Source organism: Castanea sativa, chromosome 4 (assembly GCF_040712315.1).
Source record: "Castanea sativa cultivar Marrone di Chiusa Pesio chromosome 4, ASM4071231v1".
NCBI lineage: Eukaryota > Viridiplantae > Streptophyta > Magnoliopsida > Fagales > Fagaceae > Castanea > Castanea sativa.
This window is the reverse complement of record NC_134016.1, coordinates 3,912,920-3,929,925: the sequence shown is the minus strand read 5'-3', so window position 1 is coordinate 3,929,925 and position 17,006 is coordinate 3,912,920. Positions and strand designations below refer to the sequence as shown.

At 39.3% G+C, this 17,006-nt stretch overlaps 1 protein-coding gene across 1 annotated transcript; it reads right to left on the bottom strand.

Annotated features, from left to right (window-relative positions):
- Positions 1-8,926: 8,926 nt before the first annotated feature.
- On the bottom strand, positions 8,927-9,301 carry LOC142632322 (uncharacterized). The gene has a single exon (XM_075806760.1). The coding sequence runs from the start codon at positions 9,299-9,301 to the stop codon at positions 8,927-8,929; it is 375 nt and encodes a 124-aa protein (XP_075662875.1).
- Between the last annotated feature and the right edge of the window lie 7,705 nt (positions 9,302-17,006).

Below are 17,006 nucleotides of genomic sequence, written 5' to 3'. Positions count from 1 at the left end.
AATTGTTAATCAAGGCTGAATAATATTATGCCTAGTCAATATTTCAAGCTTTAAGCTTTACAATTGCCATGTTATATCATCTTGTAACCCAAAAAATCAACTAGCAAATTTAATCTTATTCTTCCTTTGGCTAAATTTTTGTGGAATATTTGTTTATATAGGTCCTCACGTTGGCAGATCTGCAAGAATCTCAAGTAAATATAAACTCATTTGCTGATGTGAGTAGTTGAAAGAATTAGATAATCTTTTGTTTACTCTTTGATGTTCCAAATCTTTGAGAGAATTGTTCCAGCAAAGCTTGATTTTAGTGGCATTGGGGGTCAAGTGGGACTAACCTTTGTCAAGCAGACTCCATATATACTCAATCCAATTTTGTTTACAATTGTTGTGAAATTAAGCAGAAGTTCTTAATAAGCTGTAATGGTGAATTAGCTGTGTAAAAAAATTGACTTTTAGAATTGACTTTTCCTAGTTGTCCTCTTACCAAACAGCTAATTTAGGTTTTGTATTTTATTTTATTTTTTAATTTTAGAGGATGTATAGAGGCTGGATAGTGGCCACAATTTTGTCAAAAGCGTTGCAAGAAATCAAACATTGCTTTTGGAAAAATATTTAAAATAAAAATATAAAATTAAACATTGTGTCTATATAGTTGCTTCTTGGATTATTTTGACGATCAAAGTATGACCAGGCAGACATATTGGCTTGTACAGATTATGAATATGTTACTCCTGGAATTTTTGAAATTGGAGTGATGAACTTAAATACGTAGACAAAACATTGTGTATATGTAGCTTGTACTAATAAATGTGAACCTGCCAAATCTTGTACAATACCCAAGGGCGGAGCCATGTAGTGGCTTGGGGGGGGGGGGCATGGCCCCTGGAAAAAAAAAAAAATATATATATATATATATATATATATATATATATATATATATCCATTAGAGTAGTTATAAAAAATAATTGGCCCCTAATACTTGTCATCTGGCCCCCCACCATACCCGTAATATCTCCACTATTCTCAGGCTCAGCTTTAGTTTTAGCCTTCTGTACTCCAAATAAAACAAAAAATTGACCCACAGCCCACTTACATTTAAATACTCAAGTCCAAACACTAATAACAAAACTACATTTTCTCTCAATCTCAAAAAACCCACCCCAGCCTAGTACCCCACTTCTATCATTTTGGTCAAAAAAAAAAAAAAAAGCACCCCACCGAATCCCATTCCCTTGAATTTTTTTTTTTTTTGGGGTCTTCTTTGATACACTTCCTACTCCGCTGCCAACCAGAGTACTAGCCCCCAAAACTCAGGATCAGTCCTCGTCCTTATAGTCTGGAAAAAAAAAAAAAATCCTGATCAATTTTTTCTTTCTTCTTGCTTTCTAAAACAAATCACCCAACATATTTCATTGTCAAATTTCAGGATTTGGAACTTGGTGACTACCTGGTGAGTTTTCTTCTCTTTCTTAAGCATTAGACAATCATTTCTTTTTAGTGTCTTTTTTATTTTTATTTTTTAATTTTCTCAACTATCCACACCTAAATATTCACATGTTCTTTATATTTTCATAGATTTATAGAGAAATACATGATTGAAGGCATGGGGAGATTGTTTGTGATAAGTCTTGAAGGGAAGATCTAAAGTTGTAGGCAGAGGCAGTAGGCATTGCCACACAGCCCACGCCCATCTTTGCACTTTGTAAAGACAAAATTTCTAAGGTAAAATTGTTTTGATTCATTACCTATTTTTGATTAGTTAGATATCATGTGATGTGGCTGTGGGTGTTGTTAAATTGTTTGGTTTATGTTGTGTAACAATACTTCTGTGTTTAATTTTTGTTTTTGTTTGAGGGGTTATTATTAATTAAAGTTGTATTAAAAATGGGTTGACTGTTTAAATTATAGTAGAAATTTTGTTTTTCTTGAATATGAATAACATTCATATAACTAAGTAAAAATTTCTAATTAAAATTTTATTTTTTAAATTTCTTTTCAGGTTAATTTTTGAGTCATATTCTTAAAGCTAAAAGAATTATGAGCAAACAAAAAACAATTGATGCATTCTTTAAGAAATAAGATGTTAGCAATTCAGAAATTAGGACACGTGTGGCTGTAGAAACAAATGTTGATACTTCAATGCCTGATGAACACCCCTCTAGATGTTCAAGAATTCAATCTGAAGAGATAGGTCGTGATTCGGGATCACGTAAACAAATATGTGAATTTCCTATTAACAAACAAGATGAAATCCGACGAGCTTATCTTAAAAAAGTTCCATATCAACCTAAAAATATAGACTATCCATACAACGATGATACTCATTGTTGTTGATTTCAACCTTCATGGTTTGAATCACATTCACATAGGGATTGGTTGGAATACTCACCTTCAATGGATGCGATATATTGTCTACCTTGCTACCTTTTTAGTAAAAAACCAATAGGTCATCCCGGATCAGATGCATTCATTCTAACATGTTTTAATAATTGGAAAAAAGGTGAATGATGGAATGAATTGTCTTTTACTTCGTCATTTAGGGAAAGATCCAAACTCCCTACATAAAATTTCCGTGAAATGTTGCGAGGATATAAAGAATTATTCACAACATATTGACAAGCTAATTGAGAAACAAACGTCAAAAGAATTAGAGAATAATCGGTTGCAGCTCAAAACCTCAATAGAGTGTGCTTGATGGCTAGCATTCCAAGCTTGTGCTTTACATCGGCCCTCCCATGTAAAAATTCCAAGCTACGCCCTTGATAATACCAAGAACACAATATATTCTTTCAAGCTGGCATCAACCCTAACAAAGAACACTTACTTCGTTGGTTAGATTAAGTGTGGTTAAATAAGTCGATAATGACACATGATCTTCCTATTGGGGTTAAAGCACAAGTATCCAAACTTGTCAATATATATAGATCCTATCTTTTCACTAATACACCGAAAGAAACTATTGAAAATATTTTTTACCTTTTTTTTGGATGAGATTATAGTTTTTATTATTATTTATATATAGAGTTTTAACCTATAGCGTACGCTATTGATGATAATTTTTTATTATTAGACCAAGACACTAGTCGGTTTTTGGTGTAGGTGAAAATTGAACTTCAGATCTTTTATTTGACCATTAGAGACTTTACTTATTGAGCTAACTGGAACCCATGATGAGATTATAGTTAGACCCTCGTAATTAGGTGTTTTTTTTTTTTTCATTGGCCTTTATTTTGTGAGTGACACAACACCCTTAAAATTGCCAAGGATTTTCTACAAAAATCCCTCTCAATAAGGTTTTAATTGGACTAAAGGAATGTGGGAGGTGGTGCCGGCTCAATGCTAGAAGCAATTAATGCAGTCACCTAAGGCCCCCAAGCAAAAAAAAAGACCCCCAAATTTTAACTAATTGGATAATTTTTTTCATTGTAATAGTATTAATTAAATCCAAATATTAACCAATAAATAAAATAATATTATTTTTATCAAATGAAAAAAAAACAAAAAAGAGGGAGAGAAATGCTACGTCTACAATACTTTTACAACAAATCCTAAGTAGCAAGTTGTTACAGGCTGTTATCGATAGCAAACAAATAATTTTAGTGATGGATTCAAATAGAAAACAAGAAGCAATTTAACATCTAGGATTTGTTGTGAAAAATATTGTGAATGTAGCACTTCTCAAAAAATAAAAAAAATAAAAAGCAATACACAAAAAAATTCACAACATTTTTCACAATAGTTAAGTTAGCAAACTTTTACTAGTTTTCATCTAAGTTTACTACTAACGTCACTCTTTACTTACCACTGTCAATTTGTCGCATCAACAAATGCAAAAAAGTTTTTTCAACTTGTTTGTGTCTATTTCTATATAAAAATTAATTACGTGATTCATATTAATTACTAGTAATTTAATATATAAAATATGATAATCAATTTTTGCTTTAGGCCATTAGATGCATCAAGCTACCCCTAGTAGGAGGGGATCATGGAACCTAGACGTATTCAGAGATGCCAAAATACATGTAGAAACAATATTCCAAAATGGAACGTAATCTTCTAACATTGCCAATAAAGATACCAAAATTCAAATTTGGGGAACTACAATAAGAGATACGAATACAACATTTTCAAAGTCTTTGAAGGGCAGTTAAAGAGCCAGTTAAAGAGCCAACAATTTGCTGAAAATACAGTCACTAAGTTGTAAGTTCTTTAGGTTTGGTTCTCAAATCCCCCACACCCCCCCCCCCCCAAATAAATCTATTTATCACTACTGCAAGATCCAACAATAGGTTCACTGGAATGGAAAACACACTCATTGAGGAATTGACGACTGTGATTTGGTATTTTTCTAGAAATGTTTGAATGGCACCCCGCTGACGCATATCCCACAGTTTGGCAGTTCCATCATCAGATCCACTAACAACAAGTGGTGGCCCTCTCCGAGAAGGATAGCATGAATTCACAAACAATAAGTGTTCTGTCATTTTCTTGATTTGTTTTCCTGTTTCAACATTTGGTGCTCTTAGATTCTACGTGATGCTTGGGTCTTGTCCATTTAATTTTAGCATTTGATTGGTGAGTCTGGATAAAAATTCGGATTATGTGCTATATTTAATGATGATGCCGAAAAAGTCACCAGTAAACTACACGCACTCTCAAGTCAAAACAACACCTATACAACGAAAAACAAAGACCTATTAGAGAGCACCGGTGTGGTATCGGCCAAAAACCCTCTGAAGGTCAAGTTAGAACTTTTCACAATCCTAAAATGCCAGAGTTGAGTCAATTATGCATACCTTGATTTACGAGGGTTTTGGGGTATTTATATTGGTGTAGGGCTATCATCCATGCCTTGGCCAAGAAACCCTTTCCTTTTAGGATAACACTTCTCCGATTCTGTATACCTTATAAAGTTCTTTTCCTTATAAGAGTCTTTTGATTATGGTGAAACGTGTAACGCAAGAACTCTCTTTATTCACGTTTGTGTGGAGATCAAGCAAAGCCATATTAGACTTATCGCGAGATGTAAGTTGATTCCGGTTAGGAATCCTTAAAGCCTAATCAATACCAACGGAGGCCAAATGTTACAACCGTCCACTATGTGTCCTTGTAACATTGACCCATCGACCATCCACATGTCAATACCGTACCGTCATGCTTCACGAAGAGAGATCCATCTCCTATTTTATCCTCTTCAGTTGCCCCCTCACTCCTTAAGTCCATCGCTACAAACTACATGCACTCATGGAGTGGCAGTCTTCCTTTCTCATGGTAACCTATTAAGACAGATGGGCTAGGATTATTTATGACAAAGGACACGCGGCCTTCATCTATTGGCTATTCACTCTAAGCGAGGCGTCCCTTCGTATTCTATGCCCTTTGCTTTATAAAAGCTTGCCTTCTCTTTCTTCATTCTCACCTTCTTATAGAAATTTTGCAATCAGAGAGCCACTGTCGTTTACTTTACGCACTTGTACCGTCCTGCTAATCTCTCCGTCATCTCATAATGCTTGATTTCAATCCGGTATGTACTTCACTAAACTTTTTCTTTTTTAATCCACGCACTTTCTGTAGATTCGTCAGTGATTTAGGTTTTACCATCATATGTAGGTAATGTCTAGTGCGTCGAGTAATCATTCGTTTGTCCGCGACGGGGCGGGCTACGATGAAGGAATCCTATTAGGTCAAAAAGACCCTGACACTTCAAGTGAAGAAAGGAATCCGTCCGCTACTTATCCTTCCTTAGATGACAAAGGTTTGGAGTCGGATAGTTCAGAGGAGGCTTCATGTGATGGCCTACACAGCATCGATCCCCCTGTTCAATCTGTAATTGGTCCTGACGGCCTTAGGGAGTTCGTAATGCTACCCCTGTGGATGGTCAATGATTTTAGGTCTACGGTCAAAGAATCTCATTTCAAAACTATTAGGGCCAAGTACCAAATTCCTGACAACATCCGTCTCCGTCTCCCCCATAAATCCGAGAAATGTTACTATAAGGGTGTTGAAAGTGTTGGGATTTATGAGCAAATGCTAAAGGCAAGGCTCAGATTTCCTCTAAGCTCTCTCCACCGTCGACTCCTTCAGTATCTTGGTTTATCCGTCACATAAATCTCCCCAAACGCCTGGAGGGTTTTCATAGGCGTGGAGGTCTTGTACGGGGCCATGTCAAATGGTGCACGAAGGCTGACGGTGGAAGAATTTTTTCACTGTTACCGTCCCACTGAGATCATAAAGTCAAAGGGTATGTATAGTTTCGTAGCTAGGAGCCTGTTGTTGAGGCTCGTGCGTGATACACCCGACTCTAAAAGGGACTGGAAGAGTAGGTATTTTTTCATGGAAGGGGATGAGTGGATGTGTCGTCTAGGGGATAACAAATATATGCCCGTTGACACAACATGGGGCATAATGCCTTCGTCGGGTATGCACTTGGTTTAGTTCCCGTGTGTGCTCAAACCTTACTTTTATTTTTTGTAAGTTACTCTAAACGTCTTCTTTTGTACCTCGAGACCGTCCGCTAGTTACATTAGAGCAGTGGAGCTTTTTGGAGAGGATTTTTAATAAGACCAAGCTCGAAGAGAGGACGTGGGAAAAATTAGTCACCCTCGACACACTCTACTGGTATTGTGAAGGCCCCGAACTAACTTCAGCTGCCCGTTGTTACAATAATAGAGTTCGCAAACGTAAGCCCGTCGTTAAACGCTTTCAGTTTCTTTTACTTATTCTTTTCTAATGCTGCACATCCGTCTTTTCTTTGTAGAAATGGACGTTGCCAAAAGAAGAGCCTTCATCAAGCAGCAAGCAGCTAAGAAGAAATAGGAGGCTGGTCAATAGATTAAGGGGACGGGTTCATCCGTTCCATCCAAACGGAAGCAACCGGAGAAAATGGAACGTCAACAAAAGAAGTAGAAAACAACCCCTGAGCCCGTCGTAGCGCTGGAAGCCGAGACCAAAAGAACGGTCACTCCCATGGGGCATGGAAAGGGTAAAAGTTTGATGAAAGGTCCAGCTCCTACTGGTGAGAAACCACCCGTCCTTTTGCGAGAAGATTCCGAGTATGCCTTAGAAAAACTCTCATCTATCATTACTGTTGACAATTATGAGGACCTTGGTAACCACGCTACAGAGGCGATGGGAGAGACGGGCCTTTTTACCATTGCTCAGGTATTTTAAACCCGTCCTCAGCCTTGAACCCGTCCTTCCTTATTCGTCATTTTTATCATATTCATTTTGACTTTGTTTTCAGGCCATGTTGATGATGAAAGGGCTGGTGGGTCGTTGTCTGAATCATAAGACAACTTTGGACCGTCTCAAGAAGAAGAATAAGCTGATAGAGGACGAGCTTCATGATTTGAAGGCCTGGAAGATCAATATGGAGAGAAAACTCACCTGTTCTGAGCAGGTCAGAGGAGAGCTAGAGAGGCAAACGGAGCAGCTTACACAAATCTTGAAGGATAAAGAAAAGGAGGTGACGGACGCCAGGAATCAGCTCCGCGAAGCCAAAGAAGAGGCGATACGGGAGTATCGTGACTCCGACCTTCTTTTAGCAGAGCTTGAGAGCTCCTTTGCTGACGGATTTGATGATGCCCTCCGTCAGGTTAAGGCCTTATATCTAGATCTAGACGTGTCCTATGTCTCCATAGACGTCCAAGGGCAGACATTAGCTCACTCCGTCCATTCAGAGAGTACAAAAGACTTGTTTGCTGTTAATGCTCCTCTTGTGGACGAATGACAGACTCTTACCCAAGATCAACCAGACGGTGATCATAAACTTGAAAGCACTCCCCCCCCCCCCCCGCATCATCAGTAGTTTTTTTTTATATTTTATTTCAATGTCAAGGACAGCTTTTAACCGTCGTAATTTGTTTGTGGACATAATTCCTCTTGTAGGATTTAACTAGCTTATTTGCTTGTTTTTATCCGTCGTGAATTTTTTAATTTATGGCTTATACAATAGATTATCTAATCATGTCGCAAGGGTCCGTCCAAATGTGAACTTGTATATACGATTAAGTCATCTTTTACCTGTGAGGTCCGTCCATCTCACAATTTGACTCATACATTTCATCCTTGAGAGGATGATCCATCCACTTTTTGGACTCACATATTCATCCTTGAGAGGATGATTCGTCCATCTTGTGGACATGTACATTGCATTCTAGATAGGATGATCCGTCCACTGTGTGGACTTGTTAGGTTTCATCCTTCTTGGATGATCCTTCCACTGTGTAGACTTGATAGGTTTCATCCTTCTTGGATGATCCGTCCGCTTTGTAGACTCCTTAGACTTTCATCCTTCTTGGATGATCCGTCCACTTTGTGGGCTAGATAGGTTTTCATCCTTCTTGGATGATCCGTCCACTGTATGGACTTGTTAGGTTTCATCCTTCTTGGATGATCTGTCTGCTTTGTGGACTTCTTAGACTTTTTGGATGATCCGTCCACTTTGTGGACTAGATAGCTTTTCATCCTTCTTGGATGATTCTTCCACTGTGTGGACTTGTTAGGTTTCATCCTTCTTGGATGATCCGTCCGCTTTGTGGACTTCTTAGACTTTCATCCTTTTTGGATGATCCGTCCACTTTGTGAACTTGTTAGATTTTCATGCTTCTTGGATGATCCGTCCACTTTGTGGACTTGGTAGGTTTTCATCCTTCTTGGATGATTCGTCCCCTGTATGGACTTGTTAAGCAAAATACCTTCCATATGCTCTGAATAAACTCCTCTTATTATAATGGATTGCTAGAATATTGTTTATAAAAATGAAAAATGCCTTTTGGCTCTAAAAGTGCTGGTAGGAAATAAAAACTAAAAGATAAACTGGAAATAAGGTAAATGATGCTGTTGTCTTTGTCCTTCGGGTATTGGTAGTATTTCTTCAGGTGCTCCGTGTTCCATGGGTGACTCAGCTTTTTTCCATCTAGTGTCTCTAAGTAGTACGTTCCCTTCCTATGCCATGAATGATCTTGTATGGTCCTTCCCAGTTAGGTCCTAGCTTCCCTTGGGAGGCATCTTTTGCAACACTGAGTACTTCTCTCAAGACCAGATCTCCCACCTGAAAGTCCCTGTGCCTGACCTTAGAGTTGTAATGTTTTGCCATCAGGTCCTGGTATCGCACTAATCTCTGTTCAGCTGCCGCCCTGACTTCGTCCACAAGGTCGAGCTGTAAACACAAAGCTTCGTCATTCTTGCTCTTGTCGTAGTTCTCCACATGGTAGCTTGTTAATCCTACTTTTGCCGGTATGAGAGCCTCACTACCATACGCCAATCGAAACGGTGTTTCCCCTGTTGGTGTTCTCGCCATTGTTCTGTACGCCCATAAAACACTTGGTAATTCGTCCAGCCATATGCCCTTCGCCCCCTCGAGCCGGGTCTTGATAATCTTAAGCAAGGACCGGTTTGTGACTTCAACCTGTCTGTTGGCCTGCGGGTAAGCGGGCGACGAGTAGTGATTCTTGATCCCAAGCTGGGAACAAAAGTCTCTGAATGTGTCGTTGTCAAATTGTTTCCCATTGTCCAAAACTAGCACCCTCAGAATTCCATACCTGTAAATAATACTTCTCTATACAAAACTACGGATATTCTTCTCCGTGATGGTGGCTAGAGCCTCTGCTTCCACCCATTTGGTGAAGTAGTCAATACCAACCACTAAGAACTTTAGCTGCCTCACCGCTGTCGGAAATGGACCCATGATGTCTAATCCTCATTGTGTAAACGGCCATGGGGCCGTCATAGGGGTAAGTTCTTCCATTGGTTGCCTTATGAAGTTGCCAAATCGTTGGCACTTGTCGCAGGCCCTAACATATGTGTGGGCATCCTTCTGCATTGTTGGCCAGTAGTATCCTGCTCGGAGAAGCTTGTGCACTAAAGACCTTGATCCAGAATGGTTTCCACAAACTCCTTCATGGACCTCCCTCATCACGTAGTCCGCTTCTTCGCGGCCGATGCACCTTAGGTATGGTCGGAAGAATCCTCTTTTGTACAGGACGTCTTTGATTAAAACGAACCAGACAGTTTTAACCTTCAACTTCCTTGCGTCCTCTTTGTTATCGGGTAGCTTTCCTTCCTTGAGATACGCCAATATTGGAGCCGTCCAACAACACTCATTGCTTACCTCCTGTATGCTAAGGTCATCTAATAACGATGAGAGCTGGACGAAGGACAAGACCTGTTTAGGGACGATCATAGGTTCAGCCGAAAATGCCTTTGCGAGCCAGTTGGCTTCTTGGTTTTCCTCCCTTGGGATTTGAATCATCTTGATTTGGAGGTTATTTGTTCGACCCTTCACTTTCTCAAGATACCTTTTCATCCTTTCATTCTTGCAGTCATAGCTCCCATTAACCTGGCTGGTCACGATTTGAGAATCAGAGTATACGACCACACTCTTAGCTCTTCTTGCTATTGCAAGGTCCAATCCTGCTATCAAGACTTCATATTCTGCCTCATTGTTGGTAGTAGAGAAGTCCAGGCGGATCATGCATTTGATCCTATCTCCCTCCGGGGTATGGAGTACAACTCCAACACCTCCAGCATGTTTATTGGAAAATCCATCTGTATGGACTCTCCATATGGGCGTCTCTTCTGCCCCTTGTTCTTTTATGATAGTGAATTCGGCGACGAAGTTTGGCAATATCTGTCCTTTCACGGCTGCCCGTGGCTGATATCTAATATCAAATTCACTCAGCTCAATTGCCCATAGCGCCATCCGTTTAGCAGCTTCAGGACTACTCATTGCTCTTCGTAAGGGTTTATCTGTCAGGACATTTATGGTATGCGCTTGAAAGTATGGTTTGAGTTTTCGAGCTGCGGTTACTAGAGCAAATGCGAGTTTTTCCATCTGAGGGTACCTCTCTTCTGCCGCTCTCAGTGCCCGGCTTATAAAGTACACGGGCCTTTGTACCTTACCTTCTTCTCTAATGAGAGCTGCTCTGACCTCTGCTGAGGAGACGGCAAGGTATAGGAATAATTCTTCCCCCGGCATAGATGAGCTAAGCAACGGCGGAGCGGAGAGATACACCTTTAACTCTTCAAATGCCTTTTGGCACTCGTCTGTCCATTCAAATGATCTCTTCAGTTTGCAAAAGAATGGGAGGCATTTGTCCGTCGCTCTTGATACGAATCTGTTCAAGGCTGCGATCTTGCCGGTCAAGCTTTGTACTTCCTTTACTGTCTTTGGAGGAGATAGTTCCATGATCGCCTTTACCTTCTCTGGGTTGACTTCAATGCCTCTCTAGGATACCATAAATCCCAAGAATTTTCCTGCGGTTACTCCGAACGCGCTTTTTCTCGGATTCAGCTTCATTTTATATGACTGAAGAGTATCGAAAGTCTCCCGGAGGTCCCTCAGGTGATCGGACTCCTGCACGCTTTTTACCAACATATCATCTACGTAAACCTGCACGTTTCTGCCAATTTGGTGCGTGAACATCTTATTCATCAATCTCTGATATGTGGCTCCTGCGTTTTTAAGCCCGAAAGGCATTACTTTGTAGCAGAAAAGCCCCTGACTCGTTACGAACGAGGTTTTCTCTTGATCAACTTTATCCAATTTAATTTGGTTGTAGCCAGAGAAGGCATTCATGAAGCTCAAGAGTTCATGTCTTGCGGTGGAGTCTACCAAGGTATCAATACGTGGGAGTGGATAACTATCCTTAGGGCAGGCCCTATTCAGATCTGTGAAGTAGACACACATTCTCCACTTTCCATTGGCCTTCTTGACCATTACTACATTTGCTAACCAATCAGTGTAGTACACCTCGCGTATGAAGTCCGCTTCTTGTAGCTTCTGTACTTCTTCTGCTATGGCTCGATCTCGTTCAAGGGTGAACACTCGTTTCTTCTGTCGGACAGGGGAGAAAAAGGGTGACACGTTCAACCTATGAATTATGATCGACGGATTTATCCTCGGCATATCCTCATGACTCCATGCAAAAACATCTTGGTTTTCCTTGAGGAATAATGCGAGCGCTTGTCGGACTGTTTGGCTAGCCAAGGTGTAGATTCTTGTGGTCCATTCGGGCCTAGAATCATCCAGGTGTACTTCTTTTAACTCTTCCATCGGTTCTACCACCGTTCGCTGTTCCTCAATGCTCATTGCTTGTAGGTGGTCATCCATTTCGATCATGGCGATGTGGCATTCCCGTGCAGCCACCTGATTTCCACACAGCTCTCCAACTTTGTATTCGGTGGGGAATTTGACCATTAGATGGTAGGTCGAGGTAACAGCCTTCCATGCATTGAGAGTGAGTCGTTCGAGAATGGCATTATAAGCAGAAGAGCAGTCGACCACAAGAAAAGCTACATCCTTGGTTACTTGCTGTGGGTAATCCTTGGCCGTCACAGACAACGTGATGACTCCCAGAGGGTAGAGCATTGTCCCTCCGAAGCCAACAAGGGGTGCATTCATTGGGACCAGTCGTTCTCTACCAATCCCCATTTGCTGGAACGCAGGGTAGTAGAGGATATCCGCTGAGCTTACGTTGTCCACCAAAACTCGATGCATGTTGTAGTCCCCTGCCCGTATGTTGACGATGAGCGCGTCGTCATGTGGGTGGTGAAGGCGTCGCGCATCTTCTTCTGAAAACCCAATGCTGGGGTTATCACTTCACATTATTTTCAGTGAGGAATCTGTCAACTAAACACTTTGAACCATCCGCAAATAGGTTTTTCTGGCCTTTTTGGAAGACCCTGCAGAAGTAGTGCCCCCTGCAATCATCTGTATATCTCCTATAGGTGGTTTGGGACGCTCGTTCTCCTGTCGAGGATTTTGTTCCTGGAGTTGATCCATTCTCTCCTTCCTCACAAACCTCTGCAACCTTCCTTGCCTAATGAGGGCTTCAATTTGCTGCTTTAAGTCATAACAATCCGTTGTATCGTGGCCATGATCGCCATGAAAACGGCAGTATCTGTCTTTTGGCCTCTTGTTCGGATCTCCCTTCAACTTGCCAAGAAACGTTAGGGTTCCTTCATCTTTGATTTGCATTAACACTTGGTCGATTGGGGCTGTGAGAGGGGTGAAGTTCGTGAATCTTCCCGTGGGCGGTTTGGGTCGTCAATCTTCCCGTCGCTCTCCGGTTCTAGCCATCTTCCGTCCCTTATCCGATCGTGTGTCTTCCTACCTTTCCCTTTTTCTAGGTTTTTCCTCTCAGGCCAGCAAGGCATCCTCTACGTTCATGTACTTCGTTGCCCTATAAAACACTTCGGACATAGTCTTTGGGTCATTCTTATACAGAGAAAACAGGAACTTACCCTTTCGTAGCCCATTTGTGAACGCTACCACAAGTACCTTGTCATCCGCCTCGTCTATTGAGAGGGCTTCCTTGTTAAAGCGGGCTATGTATGATCTTAGATTCTCGTCTTCTTGTTGCCTAATGTTCATCAGACACGCGGTAGACTTCTTATGTCGGTGACTCCCGATAAAGTATGATACGAACTGTGCGCCTAATTCCTTAAAAGTGCCGATGGAATTAGGCGTCAGCCTACTGTACCAATCCCTCGCAGGTCCTTTCAACGTGGTGGGAAAAGCCCTACACATGATTTCATCTGGTACACCCTAAAGATGCATTAGGGTCTTGAAAGATTCCAGGTGATCCAATGGTTCCTTGGATTCGTCGTAATTCTCCACCTGAGGCATGCGATATTTTGGGGGAAGGGGGCATGAACTTACGAGCGCTGTGAAAGGCAAATCTATTCTATGGACTAGGTCATCCAGGTCACTGGAGATTTAACCTTTGAGGGCGTTCATCATCACATCTATCCGTTCCCTCATCTCCTGCATCTCAGCTGCTATGTAAGTTGGTAAGGTGTCGGAGATGGATGGCCGGTTGGTCTCCTGCCGCTCCGATCTACTCGGAGCGTTGCTACCTTCAGGCCCTTTCGCGTTCCTTTCATCCGCGCTAGCACCTTCCTGGTCTTCCTCTGGTGCACTTAGGTGTGCATTCCTTTGCCGCAGTTGCTCTTCTAAATCAAAATTCTGCTTGGTTAGGCGCTTAACCGCTACCGCAAGCGTTTGGACTTGCCTCTCTAGAGCTGTGGCATGTGGTTTGTCGCCTTGATTGTTGGTTGTTGCCATCGATCGAGTGAATACCATGCAACTTTTTGTCTCAAGGATAGAGCAAAGGCTAATTACCCTCCAGTGCTGCTAATTATTCTTCTTCCTACAGACGGCACCAACTGATGATGCCGAAAAAGTCACCAGAAAGCTACACGCACTCTCAAGTCGAAACAACACCTACACAATGAAAAACAAAGACCTATCAAAGAGCATCGGTGTGATGCCGGCCAAAAAACCCTCTAAAGGTCAAGTTAGAACTTTTCACAACCCTAAAATGCCAGAGTTGAATCAATTATGCGTACCTTGATTTACGAGGGTTTTGGGGTATTTATATTGGTATAGGGTTATCATCCATACCTTGGCCAGGAAACCCTTTCCTTTTAGGATAACACCTCTTCGATTCTGCATACCTTATAGAGTTCTTTTCCTTATAGGAATCTTTTGATTATGGTGAAACATGTAACGCAAGAACTTTGTTTATTCACGTTTGTGTGGAGATCAAGCAAAGCCATATTAGACTTATCGCGAGATGCAAGTTGATTCCGGTTAGGAATCCTTAAAGCCTAATCAATACCAACGGAGGCCAAATGTTACAACCGTCCACTACGTGTCCTTGTAACATTGACCCGTCAACCATCCACATGTCAATACTGTACCGTCATGCTTCACAAAGAGAGATCCGTCTCCTATTTTATCCTCTTCAATTAATAATTGCACTTTTTTTTTTCCATGAATCTCATCATCATACTGGTTTGCGACTACTTTAAATTTTAAAATATAATTAATATAAAATTTCAGGTAGATTAATATATATATATATATATATATATATATATATATATATGTATATATTTATGAAAGTTCACTTAAGGATTAATCTTTGAATGTGTTAAATGTCTTATAAGCTTCAATTCTACCCTAATTTTATGCCAGAGTTTCACTTCAATTTTAAACTATAAGTATATTTAAAAGTACTTAAAACTCTTTTTAATTTAAAATACTTTTACTAAAATTATTGTTAACTCAAATATAAATTTCAATGAGAATTTTTTACTATACTTTAGAGCATTAGCATTGGGAGGTGTAAAACCTCCCCAGTGGCTATTGTACAACTAAATTCATTGAAAACTCACTCTATTGGGGTATGTAGTTGTAAAAAATTATGCCACTTTGCTACAGTAAGTTGGTATATTTGCAACTTACTATAGCTGGGTGGTAAACTTAAATGTTATTATTTTAAGTAGTGTATGGGTTTGGTAAAGAGAGAGAAAGACAAAAAGGTAGAGAGATGGAAGAGTTGTATTATCTTTTATATTATTTGTTAGTATAGTTTATATTATTTTAATGAGTTGTATGTAAAAATAAAAACTGAAAAATGTTATGTGAGTTGTAAAATGAGATGGCAAAATAAATAAAGTAGTGTTTAAGAATGTAAATAAGTGTTATTTTACATCCTCCATTGCTAGTGCTCTAGAAAATAAATTATGAATTTTCAGAAGAATTTTATATTAAATAAATATTTTTAGGTTATTTGAAAAATATAAAGTGGTAATATTAATATTAATATTTCCCCCCTTAAAAGTATTGTATGATTTCATAAATCTAACCATATGCTTTAAAAATATTTGAATTAGGTAAGATTTGATGTGATGCTAGATCTTCTTCATTTAGTTATAGCATTTGATCGGTAAGTCTTGAGAACAATTCAAATTATGACTAGTTTATAATATCATTAAGATGGAAGTTCAACAAAGGATTAAACTAATTTTATTATAATTTTTTATCAAGTGTTGTAAGGTAGATTTCAATTCTACTCTAACTTTATGCCGAGTTTCTCTTCAATCTAAAATTATTTTTAAGTCCATTTAAAAGTACATCGGACTCATTTAAGATTAATTCCAACTCATTTGAAACTAATTTAAATTCTTTTTCCAAAATTTATAGTTAACAAAAATATAAATTTTAATTAGAAATTATTTTAATACTTTAGAAAATTGATTATACATTTTCAGTAGATTTTCATAATAAATGACTTTTTTATCGTTTATTTGCAAAATATAATAAACACCAACAACATTGTATTACAATAAAAAAAAATTAAAATTTAAATAAATAAATAAATAGTTCAACAAAGTATAATTTCTTATATTAAAATATATCATGTGCTGTGACAAATAATAATAATAATAATAATAATAATATAACGGCGTTTAAAAAATCTCAAACTCTTTCTTCTTCTATCTTTTGCCCTGGCTCGCTGGAAACCCCAATGGTTTCATATCTCTCGCCACATATCATCTCGCTGTCGAGAAGAAATTTGGCTTCCAAATCTCTTTCCTTCCGATTGAAAAGTGAAATCAAAACGTTTCATAATTACGAAAACAACCCGACGGATTGTCGATTTTACTAAAGCAATAATTTTCGAGACTGGAGGTGAGAAGTCTGAAGAAATCTGAAGCCATCGGTTTTTTTTTCTCTCGCGGCCAAGAAAAAGAAATGAAGAAAGAGATGATGTTTTTTAACGGAAAAATTTTGGTGACACTGATTTTGCCCCCAAAATTTTCACACCCATACAATAAGGGCAATTGAGTTTTATTTGCCTGGGTAAGGCAATGAATATTTTATTTGCAATTATTCAATTAGTACCATTTGGTTTTGAAATTGATTGTATTACTCAGAAATATGACTTAAAACTTCCATCAATGAAGTCAGCCTCGACTAAGTTAAAAGCCTCACTGTCAGTGATAAGTTAAAACAAGACACCGTAGCAGTTTTTTTGGGAAAAGATAGAACATACAGGTATCAGTGCTAAATTTAAAATGCTTAGATTGGAGGAAATTTTCACGAATTCTTAAACTTATGAGAAACAAAAAATAGAGAGAAACACATGTTATAGAAAAAAAATTACACGCATAAGACAATATTTACGTGGTTCGGCAATTTTGCTTACGTCCAC